We start from the raw sequence: 22638 nt of genomic DNA on the forward strand, positions 1-22638 counted from the left end.
CCCTGTCCCTGGGATTCTCCAGGCAAGAACACTGGAGTGGCTTGCCATTTCCTTCTCCAATGTATGAAAGTGAAAAGTGAAAGTGAAGTTGCTCAGTCGTGTCCGACTCTTAGCGACCCCATGGACTGCAGCCTACCAGGCTCCTCTGTCCATGGGATTTTCCAGGCAAGAGTACTGGAGTGGAGTGCCATTGCCTTCTCGGAAATTTGCTATCGGCCAGTAAGTCCTATAACATTATAATGGTACATAATTTGATAAAGCACACATTTGCATTATGCTTTTCTGAAAGGCTAATATGTTGAAATCAATCACTCAGCTTCTCAAGTAAGCCTGTAAAACACATCAATGTTTTTCATGACACTGAACTTTACAAACAGTTCAGGTGTCAGGTATGTAATAGAGTGTCTTGTATTTTGGATATGACTGGCCATTTCCTCACAATTAGATTCAGCTTAAAAATTCTGGCAAAAATAATATGTGAAAAGTAACAATTTCATTCAATGAGAGATTCATGAAGTAATATTTTTATCCCCAATTTAGAAATGAAGAAATCTCCTGCAATAGTGCCACTTGCCAATATGAAGATTTATAATGATAACAAGCTATATGCCTTACAAATAAAGACACCTATAGTACATAGAATTAGTCTAAGTAACTACAGTTCTAGGATTCACAACATCAAAATGAACAACATGAACAAAATTCTAATGTTTTAGCAAAACGTTTAGCTATCTCTCAATCTGTAAAACCTGGATAATGGTCCCTACCATAACAGGCACTCAAACACTGAATGAATTAACTACTCTATTTGTCGAGTACCTTTCTGTAAGTAACATTAGTGTCAGGATCTGAAACTTGAACCTTTCTGTAGTTTTTGTGCTTCACCAGTCGACAGGATCAGAGGCCACTGTTCTATATCTGTGTTAAGTTCTTCCCAGTATGAGGAAGAATTTTAAATATCACAGGTAGAACCTTTCTGCCAGCAAAAACATCTAAGTCCATAAGAGCACCATGAACTGGAGAGTTGGGAAGTATGACCTGGGAGGTTTGAGTTCAGTGACTTCCACGTGGTGTCAGATACTAAAGAAATGTGCTTGAGTCACTTCTGGGCAATATAATATATTAAATTTTCACAGAGACAGTTTTTGTGGCAAATTATAGTCAGCCTATAACCCATCTGCCAATGCAGGAAGACAAGAGACGCAGGTTCAATCTCTGGTTTGGGAAGATCCCCTGGAGTAAGAAATGGCAACCCACTAAAGTGTTCGTGCGTGAGAAATCCCATGGACAGAGAAGCCAGGTGGGTTACAGTTCATGGGGTCACAAAGAGTCAGACACAACTGACCACACACAACATTGTAAACTTTAAAACAGGGAAAATTAACTTCTAAAATCAACATTTAAAGCTATTAAAACAAATTCTACCTGTAGATTCACTCTCTATCCGAGGATACTCTTCCTCCATCGTATTAACAGATGGTAGTTCAATTAGAGTGAGTATATTTTTAGACAAAGTAGAAAGACCCGTGAAGTTCTGCTGCTGCTGAGCTCTGTAAACCTGTTTCAGCTGCCCTGAGATTTCTTTCCATTCTGCCTGGATCCATTTAGCCAATGTCAAAATTGACTTGGCAACAGCATGCTCAGCTTTGGCAGACTTGCAGAAAGAGATGGCGCAGGAACTCAACATCTCCATTGCATGTGTTGACTGGCCTATAAAAAGATCAAAACACCAGCTCTTAGCAGTAAACAAATGATATTCTTTCAGGGTAAAGTAATATTGTAAATTCAGTGATAATCAATGATTTCTGGAAACATTTCTTACTATAATAATAACAAAATCAAAAGCACCAAACTATATAGATAATTCAATTACACAAAACTTATTCAGGATGCAAATGTTCTGCAGAAGTTGAAAAAAAATCAACTTTTCTATTACCATACACAGTAACATTCATACACTTGATTTTTAGTATACAGTCACGTATTATTTTACTAACCTGCTGTATATAGCAGTTTCGTTTTTTCAATGTCAAGTTCAGGTCCCCATTTTTCATCCGTTTGACCTTGAGTTGATAGTTTTTTAAAGTGCTGGACTAAATCCTGTGCAGTGGTAGTCTTTCCCAGCTGAACCTCACTACACTGTGCCAGCAATCTTGTTGCAAGCGACACATTCCCCCGTTTTCTAGCAAATTTTGCTGCTGTTAGACCTAATTCCATGAGATGGCTTCTAATTGGAACTGTTTGTTCTGCAGAGAAGAAAATGTTTTATTAGTCCCAGATTGGTCTAATTCCAGAGACCACTAAAACATGGCCAAAAATTCCTTCCCCAGCTATTCTTTTTCCCACTGCCTCCCTAAATAAAGATAACTCATTTTTCATCATCTTCAAATCCCTAGGAGTTAGCATAGTGCTTGGCACACAATGAACAATAAATGTTTGTTTGTTAAAATCAATGTATACAATGGAGTAGATGAAAGTAAAAATCGTCCAGTCTAAGAAATTAACTTTTTAGTTTCTGCACCTAGTGAAGAGCCTAGGCCAATGGGTGGGGGATGAGGATAAGGCTAGACCATCCCCCTTCTTGAGTAAGTACCCTCTGCCCTTCTACCATGCTGTTTTCTCCTAGTTTACTCCTGCCTTTCTGAAGAATCAGCTTCTCAGTCTCCTTCTCATCCACTACCCATCCACTGTAATTGGGGCTCCTGGGGTCGAGCCTAGGCTCTCTACTCTTCTCACTCTGCATACTCTCCCTGGACAATATCATCTGCTCCCGTGGCTTCAATTACCATACAAATGCTGACGATGCTTCAATCTTATCTCTAGCGCAGACCTGCCATCTGAGTCCCACCTGCCTACCAGTCTAGTCCCCTATACTCGAGTATTTCAAAGGCACTTTAACCTGTGTCGCATGGAATCCATTTCCCACCACCCTCCAAATCTCTTACTTCCTTCCCTGTTTTCCTTCTTGGGTAAAGGCACATGATCAACCTGGCTACCTGAGAAGGAATCTGGCAAGCATCTTAGATGTCAACCCTCACGTCACATCAGCTTTTTTCTGTCTCTACTGTCACTATTTTGGTTACCTTTCACAGGGACTTCTGCTGCTCTAATTTGTTCTTCAACCTGCAACTGAACTGATCTTATATAAAGGTAAATCTGAATACTTAATTTCCCTTTCATCCCTTCCCTAACTCGTAAATTTGGCTTGTCAGGCACTGATGCTTACGTTCCACTCTAATCTCAATCTCATCCAGCTTCATCTCTTCCCATTCTCCCTTAGATGAGAATTGAGTCCTCTAAGAATCTTTTATTACTGTTGGTGGCCTTCACACATGGTGTTTTCTCTAACTAAATCAGTCTGCCTTCTTTCTCAGCTTAAATGTTACTTCCTCCCCAAGTCCTTTTCTGATTCCCAGGATTAAACTAGTGGCCCTGTTGCATTATTTTTAAGCACCATGTACGTGCACCTCCAGTCAGCACACCATGTTGCTGTTCCTAGCTTGATGACAATTTTCCCTGCTAGACTTCAGAATCCCTTTGGTCCTAGGAATGCAGAAAAACAGACTTGTCTTGTTCACCATTATATCCCAACTTACAGCATAGTACCTGGCACAAAGCACATTATTTTGATAAGGGTTTGCTAAATAAAAAAATGTGAGGAAGAATGAAGTTCTGTGTTAGGTTACTGACATTTCCTTTTCAATTTTAAAACTTATTCAGTATAGGAAGGATGAGAAAGGAGATGATACTTGTAGTCCTACTATACGTCATGCTCTGTGCTAAGGCTTTAATATACCTTGTCAATCCTTTCAAGAATCTGAGCGGGGCAATCCCCATAACTGTTAAGCAAAGTGATTCAGAAGTTTATGACTTGCCATGAGGTTCCTCGATTTGCAAGTGTTGGGCAAATGATCCAAAACTAGGTCTATATGGCACTGAGGGTCCTGGTGAATCAGAGTTGCCAGTAATCACCTTGCAGTACAAGTCCATATCCCAGCACTAGCTGACTTAAAATTTAATAGCAAATTTACTCAGTAACTCTGATGACCACATTTTTGGACAAATTTTACAGAATTCTGGCAACTTTTCTGTTTTATAGCAAAAGGAAATTTCTAATATCCATTCAACATGACGTTTCTTTCTTAAAAATGAGACATAAATATTTATACAAACGCTAATTCTGTATTCATTTGAATTATTTAAAGCATTCACATTCTGAAGGAGATCAGCCCTGGGATTTCTTTGGAAGGAATGATGCTAAAGCTGAAACTCCCAGTACTTTGGCCACCTCATGTGAAGAGACTCATTGGAAAAGACTCTGATGCTGGGAGGATTGGGGGCAGGAGGAGAAGGGGACGACAGAGGATGAGATGGCTGGATGGCATCATGGACTCGATGGATGTTGAGTCTGAGTGAACTCCAGGAGTTGGTGATGGACAGGGAGGCCTGGCGTGCTGCAATTCATGGGGTCGCAAAGAGTCAGACATGACTGAGTGACTGAACTGAACTGAACTGAAAGCATTCACGGTATAGTACAGCTGATAAAAGAATTTGAATATCCAGAACATATAAGTCTTCATTAAAAATAGGCAAGAGTTGAATACTTATACAATGGCCACTATACAAATGAAAAGACGGTCAATATCAGTAATCATTTGGAAAATGCAAATAAAACCAAAATGAGATACTATTGTAGATTCACTCCACTGACTAAAACTAAAGACCCACTATTGCAAGTACATAGATGTCAGAAGTAACGTAAAATATACAACCACTTTATAAGAAACTGCTGAACTATTTCAAAAGTTAAACCATATGACCCAACAACTCCAATTTATTTAAAAGAAAGGCCAATGTATACCCAACCAAAGACCTGTACATGAATATCATAGCAACTTTATACATAATAGCCTGAATTTGAAAACAACTCAAGTATGTTAAAGGACCAACAGATAAACTATGGTGAACTCATACAATGGATATACTCAACTGTAGGAAGGATGGCAATACTGACACATACAACACAGGAAACCTTAAAAAATAAAATGCTGAGCAAGAGAAGCCAGACACAGAACATACTGTACAATTTATTTAAAAACTTAGTAAAGACAAGTCTAATCTACAGTGATGGGAAACAAATAAGCAGTTGCCCGAGACAGGAGGAGAAACATCTGGGAAGAAGCATGAGGAAACCTTTGAGGCCGACATGAATGTTCTGCATCTTGACTGTATTGGTGGCTACACACGTGAAGAAACGTCAAAACTGATGAACTACACATTCAAAATGTGTAACTATATCTCAAAAGAGCTACTGAAAAAAACACAACCTAGTTACCTTTTATTTTCTCCAACAACTGACTCTGGTACATCGTGTATCTTAATGCCTGCATCCATGGCCTGACATCATGCTGTTTACATGAACGCAAAGCTTCACTGAAGAGTGGAATAAGACAGTCCTGCCAGAGAAAAGTCAAAACCACTTAATGTAAAAAGAATCCTTATATGACCCCACAGGTCAGCTACTTCAGATTTATTTCAGATTTATCTATTAAACTTTCCTCTACCTTCACTGTATCTTCTAATCACAAGGGAAAAAGACAAAAACCTTTGTTTTTCCAAAAGCAAAAATATTTTTTTCAGAATATTAAGTTCAATTTATCAATGCATTTACAATAAAGTAGTCTTATTTTAATTAAAAAGGGTTATTTTCTATAAAGCAAAAGCTAAGTTACAGAAAAAACATAAAACAACCACTTCATAAAAAGATTCTCAAGGATTATTTCCCTTGGGAAGGGTTCACTTTTGGTTAAACTGTATCCTGTTTGAAGGAAGAGGCACTGTGTCTTCTTTTCAGTCAAATCTGAAATTTATACATTCTGGTATATATTTTCATAATCAACTCCTCATGCAAAAAAAGGAAGGAGGAAAGGAAGGAAGAAAAAAATTAAGCAACTAACTAGTCATTCTTATGTTCCATCTTCCTCACATAGTTTTCCGACAAAAATTTGCCTGAAAATGGCATTTTAGATTTCTGGATTTAATATTAATAGCTTGTCCAAAAATGCTACAAATGTTATTTTTAAAAAACTTGAAAATAGCTTTTGTCAACACTAATGCCTGTTAATGGTCAGAAAAATATCCTGGTTGAAAATGCACACACACGCACCTCTGTGGAAAGTCTGTTGGAAACTGTGTTCTCCAAAGCAGAAGAGCAATAGAGCTGTAACGTGCTTAGGACTGGCAGAGACTGGGAGACGGTGAGCGTAGATAGTCTCAGGGGCCCCACGGCTATGCGGGAGGTTTGCTTCAGGTACTTCACCACATTTCTGAAACAGAATATTTGCTGCTAATTAACAAAAAAGATTTTCCAACTTGTAACCACTGAAGGGATAAAGCAGTGTGATAAGATGCTACCACACTGGCATCCAAAGTGGGGAAAGAAAAAGGAACTGCTTGCTTTTAAGTAAAATGACATAAGCAAGTCAAGATATATGTGTTTGGGGATATGAAATTTTTGATGTTCTTTAATTTCAACCTCTGTATATTTGCAAGCGGCATTTATACAAAATACAACTTCTACAACTAAAACGAAGCTATGATGACTACCACTGCAGTGATCCGGTGACTGCCTCACCCCCACCAAACTACACACATTTACCATATGGTAGACGTAATACATATTTACCTCCTTAGGATTAAACTTACTCCAGTAATAGATTGCCACTTCTGATCTTGTTCTATGTGGTTTAAAGCAGTTGCCAAACAAACAGAACTTCTTAACAAACTGAACTTCAATGGATTTCTGAAGTTCTCTTGGATCTGGACTTAACATGTTAGGAAGCAGTTTTTCATATCTACAGAAATCAAACAGGTTCCACTCAGTTAATTCATTTTTAATGTGTAAGAATGACAAGATACCTTGATAGTATTAAAAAAAAAAATCACCAATGAATACCTCCTTTCATGTTTAAGTTCATATTTAAGTTCAGACACTATGATCAAGCATTTCTGATAGCATTTTGGGAGGTCTGAGGTATCACCTATTGTGAAGCATAAAACAGCATAAAAAAAGTATTTTAAAAAGTATAAAATACTTCACATAAAATAATACCTCAGACCTCCCAAAATGAGTTCATTTTCAAAGACTCAAAAATCAGTAAGTCAACCTACTGCTTAATGGGGCAAACAATGAATTTAGGCAGATCAATGTTAACACATAAAATATTCACAATATTTAACTTCCAGTACTACACTTTTTAAAATGTTCTAGTTATAATAAAGAATTTAATTAAATCGACCATATTAAGATGTGAAGCCAAGAAAAATATTTAAACACTACTTGCACTTTTTTCAAAGAAAATGGGTCAGATAGATCTCTAAGCATTACAATAGCCTTTTTTAGTTTGCTTAATCTGAATTAAACTTTCACATCTGCCCAGATGTAAAGTGAACAGCCCTAATCTATTGCTTCACTCTGCCCTAATAAATGTACAAAAACTTTCAGATTTTCCACTAAAGTATACTAAGCCAAACATTTTAAACAATTTGTTCATTAAAATACTTAATTTTAAAATTATCTCAAATACCTATTTTTTCTTTTGATCCTCCAGCAAGTAGACTGATATTTTCTCCTGGTAACAATTCTAATTGTTCAGTGCATTCAATAAATTCTCCAGATTCAAAACTGCTTAGTGATCTGTAATTAAAATACTGAGTTAGCTTGTATTACACTCTCCCCAGGCTGTGGAGCCAGTCAAAAAAATAGAACAAATTATAGGAAAAGGGAGCAGTTACACACAATTCCTGATGAAGTTCCTTCCACATAGGCCACCATTGAAGATGCAACTACCATCTTAATTGGAGTGCAAACCACAAACTCACAGCTACAGATACTCAGTTTAGCATACTCAACACACCACATTTCCTTCCTCTCTTTCCAGCATGTTTCTTGTATTTTGGGAATATGACTGGCCATTTCCTCAACAATTAGATTCAGCTTAAAGAATTCTGCGCAAAAATAATATCTGAAAAGCTAAAATTTCATTCAAAGTGAGAAGATTCATGACGAGTAATATTTTTATTCCCCAATTTAGAAATGAAGAAATCTCCTGCAATTAGCTGCCATCTTGCCAATATGAAGATTTTATAATGATACAAGCTATACCCTTACAAATAAAGACACCTATAGTACATAGAATTAGTCATAAGTAACTACGTTCTAGGATTCACAACTAACATCGGAAAAATGAACCAACCATGAACAAATTCTAATGTTTTAGCAAAACGTTTTAGCTATCTCTCCAATTCTGTAAACCTGGATTAATGGTCCTACCATAACAGGCACTCAAAACTGAATGAAATTAACTACTCTATTTGTCGAGTTACACTTTGGTTGCTAAGTAAGCATTTAGTGTCAGGATCTGAAACTTGAACCTTTCTGTAGTTTTTTGTGGCTTCACCTAGTCGACAGGATCAGAGGCCCACTGTTCTAATATCTGTCTGGTTAAAGTTCTTTCCCAGTATGAGGAAGAATTTTAAATATCACAGGTAGAACCTTTCTGCCAGCAAAAACATCTAACGTCCATAAGAGCACCATGAACTGGCAGCAGCTTGGGAAGTATGACCGGGAGCGTTTGAGTTCACGTGACTTCCACGTTGGTGTCAGGAATACTAAAGATGGTGCTTTGAGTCACTTCTGGGCAATCTAATATATAAATTTTCACAGAGACAGTTTTTGTGGCAAATATATAGTCAGCCTATAACCCATCAATGCCAATCGCAGGAAGTACAAGAGACGAGTTTCAATCTCTGGTTTGGGAAGATCCCCTGGAGTAACGAAATGGCAACCACTAAAGTGTTCGTGGCGTGAGAAATCCCATGGACGAGAGAAGCCAGGTGGGTTACCAAGTTCATCGGGGCGCTCAACAAAGAGTCAGACACACACTGACCACACACAAACATTGTAAACTTTAAAACAGGGAAATTAACCTTCTAAAATCAACATTTTTAAAGCTATTAAAACAAATATCTACCTGTAGATTCACTCTCCTATCTCCGCACGGATACTCTTCCTCATCCGTAATTAACAAGCATGTTTAGTTCAATTAGAGTGAGTATATTTTTAGCAAAAGTAGAAAAGGACCCGTGAAGTTCTGCTGCTTGCCTGAGCTCGGTAAACCTCGCTTTTCAGCTGCCCTGAGATTTTCTTTCCATTCTGCCGGATCCATTTACGCCAATGCTCAAAATTTGACTTGGCAACAGCCAATGCTCAGCTTTGGCCAGACTTGCAGAAAGAGATGGCGCAGGCAACTCTCAACATCTCCATTGCCATGTGTGACTGGCCTATAAAAAGATCAAAACACCAGCTCTTAGCAGTAAACAAATGATATTCTTTCAGGGTAAAGTAATATTGTAAATTCAGCTGATTAATCAACTTGATTTCTGCGAAACATTTCTTACTATAATAATAACAAAATCAAAGCACCAACTATATAGATACTTCAATTACACAAAACATTATTCAGGATGCAAATGTTCGTCAGAAGTTGAAAAAAAATCACTTTTTCTATTAACCCATTACACCAGTAACATCTCATACACTTGATTTTTAGTATACAGTCACGTATTATTTTTACTAACCTGCCTGTATATAGCAGTTTCGTTTTTTCAATGTCAAGTTCAGCGTTCCCACTTTTTCATCCGTTTGACCTTTGAGGCTTGATATGTTTTTAAAGTGCTGGGACTAAATCCTGTGCAGCTGGTTAGTCTTTCCCAGCCTGAACCTCACTACACTGTGCCAGCAATCTTGTTGCCAGAGCCCGACACATTCCCCCGTTTTCTGAGCAAATTTTGCTGCCTAGTTAGACCTAATTCCATGAGATGGCTTCTAATTGCGAACGTTTGTGTTCTGCAGAAGAAGAAAAATGTTTTATTAGTCCCAGATTGGTCTAATTCCAGAACCACTAAAACATGGCCAAAAATTCCCTTCCCCAGCTATTTCTTTTTCCCACTGCCCTCCTCTAAATAAAGATAAAACTCATTTTCATTACATCTTCAAATCCCTAAGGAAGCTTAGCAATATGCTTGGCACACAATGAACAATAAATGTTTGTTTGTTAAAAATCAATGTATACAATGCGAGTAGATGAAAGTAAAAATCGTCCCAGTCTAAAGAAATTAACTTTTTTAGTTTCTGCACCTAGTAAGAGGCCTAGGCCAATGGGTGGGCGGGGAATGAGGATAAGGCTAGACCCATCCCCCCTTCTTGCCAGTAAGTACCCTCTGCCCTTCTACCACATGCTGTTTTCTCCTAGTTTTACATCCTGCCTTTCTGAAAGAATCAGCTTCTCCAGTCTCCTTCTCATCCAACTAACCCATCCACTGTAATTGGGCCTCTGCGCGGTCGCAGCCTAGGCTCTCTACTCTTCTCACTCTGCATACTCTCCCTTGGACACATATTCATCTGCTTCCCGTGGCTTCATTACCATACAAATGGCGACGATGCTTCCAATCTTATCTCTAGCGCCAGGACCTGCCATCTGTAGTCCCACCTGCCTACCAGTCTAGTCCCTATTAACTCGAGTATTTCAAATGGTCCACTTTAACCTGTTGTCGCGCATGGAATCCCATTTCCCACCCACCTCCCAAATCTTTCTTACTTCCTTCCCTGTTTTCCTTCTTGGGGTAAAGTCCACCAATGATCAAACCTGGCTACCTTGAGATGAGGAATCCTGCGCAAGCATCTTAGATGTCAACCCTCAACGTCACATCAGCTTTCTTTTCTGTCTGCTACTGTCACTTATTTTGGTTACCTTTCACCAGGGACTTCTGCTGCCTCTAATTTGTTTTCAACCTGCAACTGAAACCTGATCTAATATAAAGGTAATCTGAATACTTAATTTTCCCTTTCATACCTTCCCTAACTCGTAAATTTCTGGCTTGTCAGGCAACTGATGCTTACGTTCCACTCCTATCTCAATCTCATCCAGCTTCATCTCTTTCCCATTCTCCCTTAGATGAGCAACTGAGTCCTCTAAAGAATCTCTTTATTACTGTTGCGTGCCTTCACACATGGTGTTTTCTCTAACTAAATCAGTCTGACCTTCTTTCTCAGCTTTAAATGTTACTTCTCCCCAAGCCTTTTCTGATTCCCAGGATTAAACTAGTGGCCCTGTTGCATTATTTTAAGCACCATGTAACGTGCACCTCACAGTCGCCACACATGTTGCTGCTTCCTATGCTTGATGCAACAATTTTCCCCTGCCTAACACTTCAGAATCCCTTCTGGTTCCTAGGAATGCAGAAAAAACAGACTTGTCTTTGTTCCACCATTACTATCCCAAACTTACCACGCATTAGTACCTGGCAACAAAGGCACAGTTATTTTGCATAAGGGTTTTGCTAAATAAAAAAATGTGAAGGAAGAATGAAAGTTCTGTGTTAGCGTTACTGACATTTTTCCTTTTTCAATTTTAAAACCTTTATTCCAGTATAGAAGGATGGAGAAAGGAAGAAGATACTTGTAGTCCTACCTATTACCGTCATGCTCTGTGCCTAAGGTTAATTAATATAACCTTCGTCAATCCTTTCAAGAATCTTGAGCGGGCGGCAATAATCCCCATACTGCTATAAGCAAAGTGATTCAGAAGTTTAGACTTCCATGAGGTCCTCGGATTTTGCAAAGTGTTGCGAAATGATCCAAAACTAGGTCTATATGGCACTTGAGGGTCCTTGCGGGAATCAGAAGTTGCCAGTAATCACCTTGCAGTACAAGGTCCCATATCCCAGCACATAGCTGACTTAAAAATTTAATAGAAATCTTACGCTCAGTAACTCTGATGACCAGCATTTTGACAAATTTGGACAGAATTCGTGGCAACTTTTTCTGTTTTTATGCAAAAGGAAATTTTCTGAATATCCATTCAACATCGACGTTTTCTTCCTTAAAAATGAGACATAAATATTTTATGACAAACGCTAATTCTGGTATTCATTTGAATTATTTAAAGCATTCACATTCTGAGGAGATCCAAGCTCCTGGGATTTCTTTGGAAAGGAAATGATGGCTAAAGCTGAAAACCTCCATCTTTGCACCTCGCATGCTGAGAGCATCTCATTGGAAAACTCTGCATGCTGGGAGGAGTTGGGCGGCAGGAGGAGAAAGGGACGACAGAGGTGAGCGCCGGATGGCTGGATGGCATCATGCGCTCGATGCGATGTTTGAGTCTGAGTGAACTCCAGGCAGCTTGGTGCATGGACAGGGAAGGCCTGGCGTGCTGCAATTCATGGCGGTCCGCAAAAGAGGTCAGACATGACTGAGTGACTGACTCGAACTGAAACTGAAAGCATTCACGGTAATAGTAACGCTGATAAAAGAATTTGAACATATCCCAGAACATATAAGTCTTCATTAAAAATAAGGCAGAGTTGAAATACTTATACAATGGCCACTATACACAGATGAAAAGACGCGGTCGAATAGATCGAGGTAATCTTTGGAAAATGCAAATAAAAGACCAAAATGTAGGATTACGTATTGTAGATTTCACTCCACTGATAAAATCTAGAAGACCAACACTATTCAAAGTACATAATGTCAGAAGTAACGTAAAATATACAACCAGCTTTATAAGAAGACTGCTGAACTATTTCAAAAGCTTAAACCATATGACCCAACAACTCCAATTTATTTAAAAGAAAGGCACAATGTTATACCAAACCAAAGACCTGTACACTGAATATCATAAGCAACTTTTATACATAATAGCCTGAGATTTGAAAACAACTCAAGTATGTTAAAGGACCAACAGGATAAACTATGGTGAACTCATACAATGGATATACGTCAGACTGCTAGGAGAGGATGCAATACTGACACATACAACACAGGAACCTTAAAAAATAAGAATGCTTGAGCAAGAGGGAAGCCAGACAGCAGAACATGACTGTACAAGATTTATTAAAAACTTAGTAAAGACAAGTCTAATGCGTACGATGATGGGAAGAAATAAGCGAGTTGCCCGGAGACAGGAGGCAAAAACATGGCTGCGGAAGAAGCCAATGCAGGGAAACCTTTTTGAGGGCCGACATAGAATGTTCTGCAGTCTGACTGTATTGGTGGCTACACACGTGAAAGAAACGATCAAAAATGATGAACTACAATTCAAAATGGTGTAAACTATATCGTGCAAAAGAGCTACTGAAGGAAAAACACAACCTAGTTACCTTTTATGTTTCTCCAACAACTGACTCTGGTACATCGTTGTATCCTTAATGGCTGCATCCATGGCGCTGACAGTCATGCTGTTTACATGACGCAAAGCTTCACCACCGCCTGCAGCGAAAGTATAGAGTCTCAACCACTGGACTGCCAGGGAAATCCAAGGAACTATTATGTTTCAACTGTCTTACTACATTCTACCCAGAAGTACTTTTCCCTGAAACATTTTATTCGGATCATCACCTCTCCATGGCGCAGTAGGTGTTGTTTCCAAGCCATGTTCCAGATACTGCCGAAGCTCTCCAGCATGCTTCACCAGCAACCTGAGCAACCGCAACGTGGCCATCACGATCATGTCATCCGTGCTCTGCTCCACTCTGTGACTTTAAATGGAGCCGAGGGTCATCTTCATCTAAAGGAATCTAAGGATGAGAGACAAGAGGAAACAATTAAACAATTCCGAATACTGTTTTCATCTGCTAGAAAGAAATTTCAAATAACTTTCATAACGGAATACTGTGCTACCTACCTGCCCAGCATTGGAGTTTAAGGAAGTAAAATACGCGCTGCAGGACAGTTTATACAGGCTGAAGATTCTATCCACAACTTTCCTCACACTTTAATAACTCCTTCTGTGGCACTTTCATCAAGTTCTGAAAGCCATGGGCAACTTGATATTAACTGACGCCAGATAACATCAACCATGTCATCTTCCTCATTATCTTCACTTTCTGTGATCTGAAGCGTTATATCTTCATCCTAAGAAAAACAGGGCAAAAATTGCTATTTGGGGACACAAATTTTAAAAAGGAGAAAGGTACATGATTTCCCTAATATATGCAAGCATTTTCTCATTTATGAAAGATCAAAATACTCCACTCGTAGTGCTATACATGCTAAATAAATGTTACTATGCTTCTCTTTAAGATATATTTACTAATGTAGCTAAAGAAGGATACAGGCATTTAGCAAAGATTGAAGATTTTGATTTGGGGAATTTAAATGCTTCAGTTACAATATAATATTCTGCCTGCAGAGAATTACCTGACCCTCTCTACAGTACTGCACACGTACCTAACACCAGCTTTGGCAGACACTGATATGTGCCAAAGTCTAGAACAAGAAGTCAACAGTTTTAGCTCAGCAAATAAACTTCACATGTCTAAAGTCTACAACTAAATTAGACATAACATTTTAGAACTAATAGAATTTTGAGACAGAAGGGAATAAATCATACAGACTATCTAGTTGGCTGGTTTTCAGCTATGGCTGTATATTAAAGTATCACCTAGTAAACTTACATAAACCCTCCTATGCCCAACACATACACAAACATTCCATTCAGAATATGTGGGGTAGTGCTTAGACATGGGCATATTTTAAAAAGCTTCTAAGCTAGTGATAAGAACCTAACATCTGATCAGAAGAGCAGTGAAAAGAGAAATCTATTTTACATAAAAAGAACTTCACCTTTTTAAACAGAACCCTAAGGAAATGACTTGATTTCTCGAGAAATCACATTCTTCTTAGAAAAATATTTTAACTCACTTTCATCTTATCAAAGTTTCATCTGAAATATTTAATCAGGCTATTTAGAACACTATTTCCCCAAAATACTGTATCAGATTTTTCTTGCCTGAATCCCCGCTGGGCGACACACAGCCTGACCAAGAATACCATATATTCTCTCTTTTTCTTCTTCAGTTATGGTGCCTGGGAGCAGATTCTGAACTTCAGATTTTTCTCTAGGCAACAGACGAACACCTTCTCCCTGACTATAAAAATAAAACAAATCATCAGTATTTCAGCTACCAAAGCTTTGCCATGTCAGTAGACATTCTAAATCTCTATTTTGCAATGCATTAAATAAATTACACATTTTAACATACATACCTGGCATTGTCAACCACCTTTCTGCCCCATCTGTAAGCCAACTAGCCAATGCGGCCAAGATTTGGCTACTTCAGGTGGCCTGTACTGAAGATAGATGATACAGCTGTCCCAAGATAAAGTCAGGTTCCCCAACTCCAATATGTACTGCCATGATGGGGGAAAAAAAAAAAAAACAATGTCACATTCATAAATTTCTAACACCATTTTCATTTACATTTTAGGGATTTGCTGCTGCTGCTGCTGCTGCTGCTGCTGCTAAGTCGCTTCAGTCGTGTCCGACTCTGCGCGACCCATAGACGGCAGCCCAGAAGGCTCCCCTGTCCCTGGGATTCTCCAGGCAAGAACACTGGAGTGGCTTGCCATTTCCTTCTCCAATGTATGAAAGTGAAAAGTGAAAGTGAAGTTGCTCAGTCGTGTCCGACTCTTAGCGACCCCATGGACTGCAGCCTACCAGGCTCCTCTGTCCATGGGATTTTCCAGGCAAGAGTACTGGAGTGGAGTGCCATTGCCTTCTCGGAAATTTGCTATCGGCCAGTAAGTCCTATAACATTATAATGGTACATAATTTGATAAAGCACACATTTGCATTATGCTTTTCTGAAAGGCTAATATGTTGAAATCAATCACTCAGCTTCTCAAGTAAGCCTGTAAAACACATCAATGTTTTTCATGACACTGAACTTTACAAACAGTTCAGGTGTCAGGTATGTAATAGAGTGTCTTGTATTTTGGATATGACTGGCCATTTCCTCACAATTAGATTCAGCTTAAAAATTCTGGCAAAAATAATATGTGAAAAGTAACAATTTCATTCAATGAGAGATTCATGAAGTAATATTTTTATCCCCAATTTAGAAATGAAGAAATCTCCTGCAATAGTGCCACTTGCCAATATGAAGATTTATAATGATAACAAGCTATATGCCTTACAAATAAAGACACCTATAGTACATAGAATTAGTCTAAGTAACTACAGTTCTAGGATTCACAACATCAAAATGAACAACATGAACAAAATTCTAATGTTTTAGCAAAACGTTTAGCTATCTCTCAATCTGTAAAACCTGGATAATGGTCCCTACCATAACAGGCACTCAAACACTGAATGAATTAACTACTCTATTTGTCGAGTACCTTTCTGTAAGTAACATTAGTGTCAGGATCTGAAACTTGAACCTTTCTGTAGTTTTTGTGCTTCACCAGTCGACAGGATCAGAGGCCACTGTTCTATATCTGTGTTAAGTTCTTCCCAGTATGAGGAAGAATTTTAAATATCACAGGTAGAACCTTTCTGCCAGCAAAAACATCTAAGTCCATAAGAGCACCATGAACTGGAGAGTTGGGAAGTATGACCTGGGAGGTTTGAGTTCAGTGACTTCCACGTGGTGTCAGATACTAAAGAAATGTGCTTGAGTCACTTCTGGGGCAATATAATATATTAAATTTTTCACAGAGACAGTTTTTGTGGCAAATTATAGTCAGCCTATAACCCATCTGCCAATGCAGGAAGACAAGAGACGCAGGTTCAATCTCTGGTTTGGGAAGATCCCCTGGAGTAAGAAATGGCAACCCACTAAAGTGTTCGTGCGTGAGAAATCCCATGGACAGAGAAGCCAGGTGGGTTACAGTTCATGGGTCACAAAGAGTCAGACACAACTGACCACACACAACATTGTAAACTTTAAAACAGGGAAAATTAACTTCTAAAATCAACATTTAAAGCTATTAAAACAAATTCTACCTGTAGATTCACTCTCTATCCGAGGATACTCTTCCTCCATCGTATTAACAGATGGTAGTTCAATTAGAGTGAGTATATTTTTAGACAAAGTAGAAAGACCCGTGAAGTTCTGCTGCTGCTGAGCTCTGTAAACCTGTTTCAGCTGCCCTGAGATTTCTTTCCATTCTGCCTGGATCCATTTAGCCAATGTCAAAATTGACTTGGCAACAGCATGCTCAGCTTTGGCAGACTTGCAGAAAGAGATGGCGCAGGAACTCAACATCTCCATTGCATGTGTTGACTGGCCTATAAAAAGATCAAAACACCAGCTCTTAGCAGTAAACAAATGATATTCTTTCAGGGTAAAGTAATATTGTAAATTCAGTGATAATCAATGATTTCTGGAAACATTTCTTACTATAATAATAACAAAATCAAAAGCACCAAACTATATAGATAATTCAATTACACAAAACTTATTCAGGATGCAAATGTTCTGCAGAAGTTGAAAAAAAATCAACTTTTCTATTACCATACACAGTAACATTCATACACTTGATTTTTAGTATACAGTCACGTATTATTTTACTAACCTGCTGTATATAGCAGTTTCGTTTTTTCAATGTCAAGTTCAGGTCCCCATTTTTCATCCGTTTGACCTTGAGTTGATAGTTTTTTAAAGTGCTGGACTAAATCCTGTGCAGTGGTAGTCTTTCCCAGCTGAACCTCACTACACTGTGCCAGCAATCTTGTTGCAAGCGACACATTCCCCCGTTTTCTAGCAAATTTTGCTGCTGTTAGACCTAATTCCATGAGATGGCTTCTAATTGGAACTGTTTGTTCTGCAGAGAAGAAAATGTTTTATTAGTCCCAGATTGGTCTAATTCCAGAGACCACTAAAACATGGCCAAAAATTCCTTCCCCAGCTATTCTTTTTCCCACTGCCTCCCTAAATAAAGATAACTCATTTTTCATCATCTTCAAATCCCTAGGAGTTAGCATAGTGCTTGGCACACAATGAACAATAAATGTTTGTTTGTTAAAATCAATGTATACAATGGAGTAGATGAAAGTAAAAATCGTCCAGTCTAAGAAATTAACTTTTTAGTTTCTGCACCTAGTGAAGAGCCTAGGCCAATGGGTGGGGGATGAGGATAAGGCTAGACCATCCCCCTTCTTGAGTAAGTACCCTCTGCCCTTCTACCATGCTGTTTTCTCCTAGTTTACTCCTGCCTTTCTGAAGAATCAGCTTCTCAGTCTCCTTCTCATCCACTACCCATCCACTGTAATTGGGGCTCCTGGGGTCGAGCCTAGGCTCTCTACTCTTCTCACTCTGCATACTCTCCCTGGACAATATCATCTGCTCCCGTGGCTTCAATTACCATACAAATGCTGACGATGCTTCAATCTTATCTCTAGCGCAGACCTGCCATCTGAGTCCCACCTGCCTACCAGTCTAGTCCCCTATACTCGAGTATTTCAAAGGCACTTTAACCTGTGTCGCATGGAATCCATTTCCCACCACCCTCCAAATCTCTTACTTCCTTCCCTGTTTTCCTTCTTGGGTAAAGGCACATGATCAACCTGGCTACCTGAGAAGGAATCTGGCAAGCATCTTAGATGTCAACCCTCACGTCACATCAGCTTTTTTCTGTCTCTACTGTCACTATTTTGGTTACCTTTCACAGGGACTTCTGCTGCTCTAATTTGTTCTTCAACCTGCAACTGAACTGATCTTATATAAAGGTAAATCTGAATACTTAATTTCCCTTTCATCCCTTCCCTAACTCGTAAATTTGGCTTGTCAGGCACTGATGCTTACGTTCCACTCTAATCTCAATCTCATCCAGCTTCATCTCTTCCCATTCTCCCTTAGATGAGAATTGAGTCCTCTAAGAATCTTTTATTACTGTTGGTGGCCTTCACACATGGTGTTTTCTCTAACTAAATCAGTCTGCCTTCTTTCTCAGCTTAAATGTTACTTCCTCCCCAAGTCCTTTTCTGATTCCCAGGATTAAACTAGTGGCCCTGTTGCATTATTTTAAGCACCATGTACGTGCACCTCCAGTCAGCACACCATGTTGCTGTTCCTAGCTTGATGACAATTTTCCCTGCTAGACTTCAGAATCCCTTTGGTCCTAGGAATGCAGAAAAACAGACTTGTCTTGTTCACCATTATATCCCAACTTACAGCATAGTACCTGGCACAAAGCACATTATTTTGATAAGGGTTTGCTAAATAAAAAAATGTGAGGAAGAATGAAGTTCTGTGTTAGGTTACTGACATTTCCTTTTCAATTTTAAAACTTATTCAGTATAGGAAGGATGAGAAAGGAGATGATACTTGTAGTCCTACTATACGTCATGCTCTGTGCTAAGGCTTTAATATACCTTGTCAATCCTTTCAAGAATCTGAGCGGGGCAATCCCCATAACTGTTAAGCAAAGTGATTCAGAAGTTTATGACTTGCCATGAGGTTCCTCGATTTGCAAGTGTTGGGCAAATGATCCAAAACTAGGTCTATATGGCACTGAGGGTCCTGGTGAATCAGAGTTGCCAGTAATCACCTTGCAGTACAAGTCCATATCCCAGCACTAGCTGACTTAAAATTTAATAGCAAATTTACTCAGTAACTCTGATGACCACATTTTTGACAAATTTTACAGAATTCTGGCAACTTTTCTGTTTTATAGCAAAAGGAAATTTCTAATATCCATTCAACATGACGTTTCTTTCTTAAAAATGAGACATAAATATTTATACAAACGCTAATTCTGTATTCATTTGAATTATTTAAAGCATTCACATTCTGAAGGAGATCAGCCCTGGGATTTCTTTGGAAGGAATGATGCTAAAGCTGAAACTCCAGTACTTTGGCCACCTCATGTGAAGAGACTCATTGGAAAAGACTCTGATGCTGGGAGGGATTGGGGGCAGGAGGAGAAGGGGACGACAGAGGATGAGATGGCTGGATGGCATCATGGACTCGATGGATGTTGAGTCTGAGTGAACTCCAGGAGTTGGTGATGGACAGGGAGGCCTGGCGTGCTGCAATTCATGGGGTCGCAAAGAGTCAGACATGACTGAGTGACTGAACTGAACTGAACTGAAAGCATTCACGGTATAGTACAGCTGATAAAAGAATTTGAATATCCAGAACATATAAGTCTTCATTAAAAATAGGCAAGAGTTGAATACTTATACAATGGCCACTATACAAATGAAAAGACGGTCAATATCAGTAATCATTTGGAAAATGCAAATAAAACCAAAATGAGATACTATTGTAGATTCACTCCACTGACTAAAACTAAAGACCCACTATTGCAAGTACATAGATGTCAGAAGTAACGTAAAATATACAACCACTTTATAAGAAACTGCTGAACTATTTCAAAAGTTAAACCATATGACCCAACAACTCCAATTTATTTAAAAGAAAGGCCAATGTATACCCAACCAAAGACCTGTACATGAATATCATAGCAACTTTATACATAATAGCCTGAATTTGAAAACAACTCAAGTATGTTAAAGGACCAACAGATAAACTATGGTGAACTCATACAATGGATATACTCAACTGTAGGAAGGATGGCAATACTGACACATACAACACAGGAAACCTTAAAAAATAAAATGCTGAGCAAGAGAAGCCAGACACAGAACATACTGTACAATTTATTTAAAAACTTAGTAAAGACAAGTCTAATCTACAGTGATGGGAAACAAATAAGCAGTTGCCCGAGACAGGAGGAGAAACATCTGGGAAGAAGCATGAGGAAACCTTTGAGGCCGACATGAATGTTCTGCATCTTGACTGTATTGGTGGCTACACACGTGAAGAAACGTCAAAACTGATGAACTACACATTCAAAATGTGTAACTATATCTCAAAAGAGCTACTGAAAAAAACACAACCTAGTTACCTTTTATTTTCTCCAACAACTGACTCTGGTACATCGTGTATCTTAATGCCTGCATCCATGGCCTGACATCATGCTGTTTACATGAACGCAAAGCTTCACTGAAGAGTGGAATAAGACAGTCCTGCCAGAGAAAAGTCAAAACCACTTAATGTAAAAAGAATCCTTATATGACCCCACAGGTCAGCTACTTCAGATTTATTTCAGATTTATCTATTAAACTTTCCTCTACCTTCACTGTATCTTCTAATCACAAGGGAAAAAGACAAAAACCTTTGTTTTTCCAAAAGCAAAAATATTTTTTTCAGAATATTAAGTTCAATTTATCAATGCATTTACAATAAAGTAGTCTTATTTTAATTAAAAAGGGTTATTTTCTATAAAGCAAAAGCTAAGTTACAGAAAAACATAAAACAACCACTTCATAAAAAGATTCTCAAGGATTATTTCCCTTGGGAAGGGTTCACTTTTGGTTAAACTGTATCCTGTTTGAAGGAAGAGGCACTGTGTCTTCTTTTCAGTCAAATCTGAAATTTATACATTCTGGTATATATTTTCATAATCAACTCCTCATGCAAAAAAAGGAAGGAGGAAAGGAAGGAAGAAAAAAATTAAGCAACTAACTAGTCATTCTTATGTTCCATCTTCCTCACATAGTTTTCCGACAAAAATTTGCCTGAAAATGGCATTTTAGATTTCTGGATTTAATATTAATAGCTTGTCCAAAAATGCTACAAATGTTATTTTTAAAAAACTTGAAAAATAGCTTTTGTCAACACTAATGCCTGTTAATGGTCAGAAAAATATCCTGGTTGAAAATGCACACACACGCACCTCTGTGGAAAGTCTGTTGGAAACTGTGTTCTCCAAAGCAGAAGAGCAATAGAGCTGTAACGTGCTTAGGACTGGCAGAGACTGGGAGACGGTGAGCGTAGATAGTCTCAGGGGCCCCACGGCTATGCGGGAGGTTTGCTTCAGGTACTTCACCACATTTCTGAAACAGAATATTTGCTGCTAATTAACAAAAAAGATTTTCCAACTTGTAACCACTGAAGGGATAAAGCAGTGTGATAAGATGCTACCACACTGGCATCCAAAGTGGGGAAAGAAAAAGGAACTGCTTGCTTTTAAGTAAAATGACATAAGCAAGTCAAGATATATGTGTTTGGGGATATGAAATTTTTGATGTTCTTTAATTTCAACCTCTGTATATTTGCAAGCGGCATTTATACAAAATACAACTTCTACAACTAAAACGAAGCTATGATGACTACCACTGCAGTGATCCGGTGACTGCCTCACCCCCACCAAACTACACACATTTACCATATGGTAGACGTAATACATATTTACCTCCTTAGGATTAAACTTACTCAGTAATAGATTGCCACTTCTGATCTTGTTCTATGTGGTTTAAAGCAGTTGCCAAACAAACAGAACTTCTTAACAACTGAACTTCAATGGATTTCTGAAGTTCTCTTGGATCTGGACTTAACATGTTAGGAAGCAGTTTTTTCATATCTACAGAAATCAAACAGGTTCCACTCAGTTAATTCATTTTTAATGTGTAAGAATGACAAGATACCTTGATAGTATTAAAAAAAAAATCACCAATGAATACCTCCTTTCATGTTTAAGTTCATATTTAAGTTCAGACACTATGATCAAGCATTTCTGATAGCATTTTGGGAGGTCTGAGGTATCACCTATTGTGAAGCATAAAACAGCATAAAAAAAGTATTTTAAAAAGTATAAAATACTTCACATAAAATAATACCTCAGACCTCCCAAAATGAGTTCATTTTCAAAGACTCAAAAATCAGTAAGTCAACCTACTGCTTAATGGGGCAAACAATGAATTTAGCAGATCAATGTTAACA

The 22638-nt window shown here is 38.4% G+C and overlaps 1 protein-coding gene across 1 annotated transcript in view; it reads right to left on the reverse strand.

The window, feature by feature from the left end:
* The window catches only part of SMG1 (SMG1, nonsense mediated mRNA decay associated PI3K related kinase), a 114431-nt gene that overhangs the window by 37597 nt on the left and 54196 nt on the right, over positions 1-22638 (reverse strand). Inside the window, exons 27-31 of the mRNA XM_018040496.1 lie at positions 22132-22279; positions 21593-21752; positions 20762-20882; positions 17426-17674; positions 16854-17138 (exon numbers count right to left, since the gene is read on the reverse strand). Of these exons, the coding sequence (XP_017895985.1) occupies positions 16854-17138; positions 17426-17674; positions 20762-20882; positions 21593-21752; positions 22132-22279 (963 nt within the window). The remainder of the gene's footprint in view (positions 1-16853; positions 17139-17425; positions 17675-20761; positions 20883-21592; positions 21753-22131; positions 22280-22638) is intronic.

This window comes from Capra hircus, chromosome 25, assembly GCF_001704415.2.
Source record: "Capra hircus breed San Clemente chromosome 25, ASM170441v1, whole genome shotgun sequence".
NCBI classification, from domain to species: Eukaryota; Metazoa; Chordata; class Mammalia; order Artiodactyla; family Bovidae; genus Capra; species Capra hircus.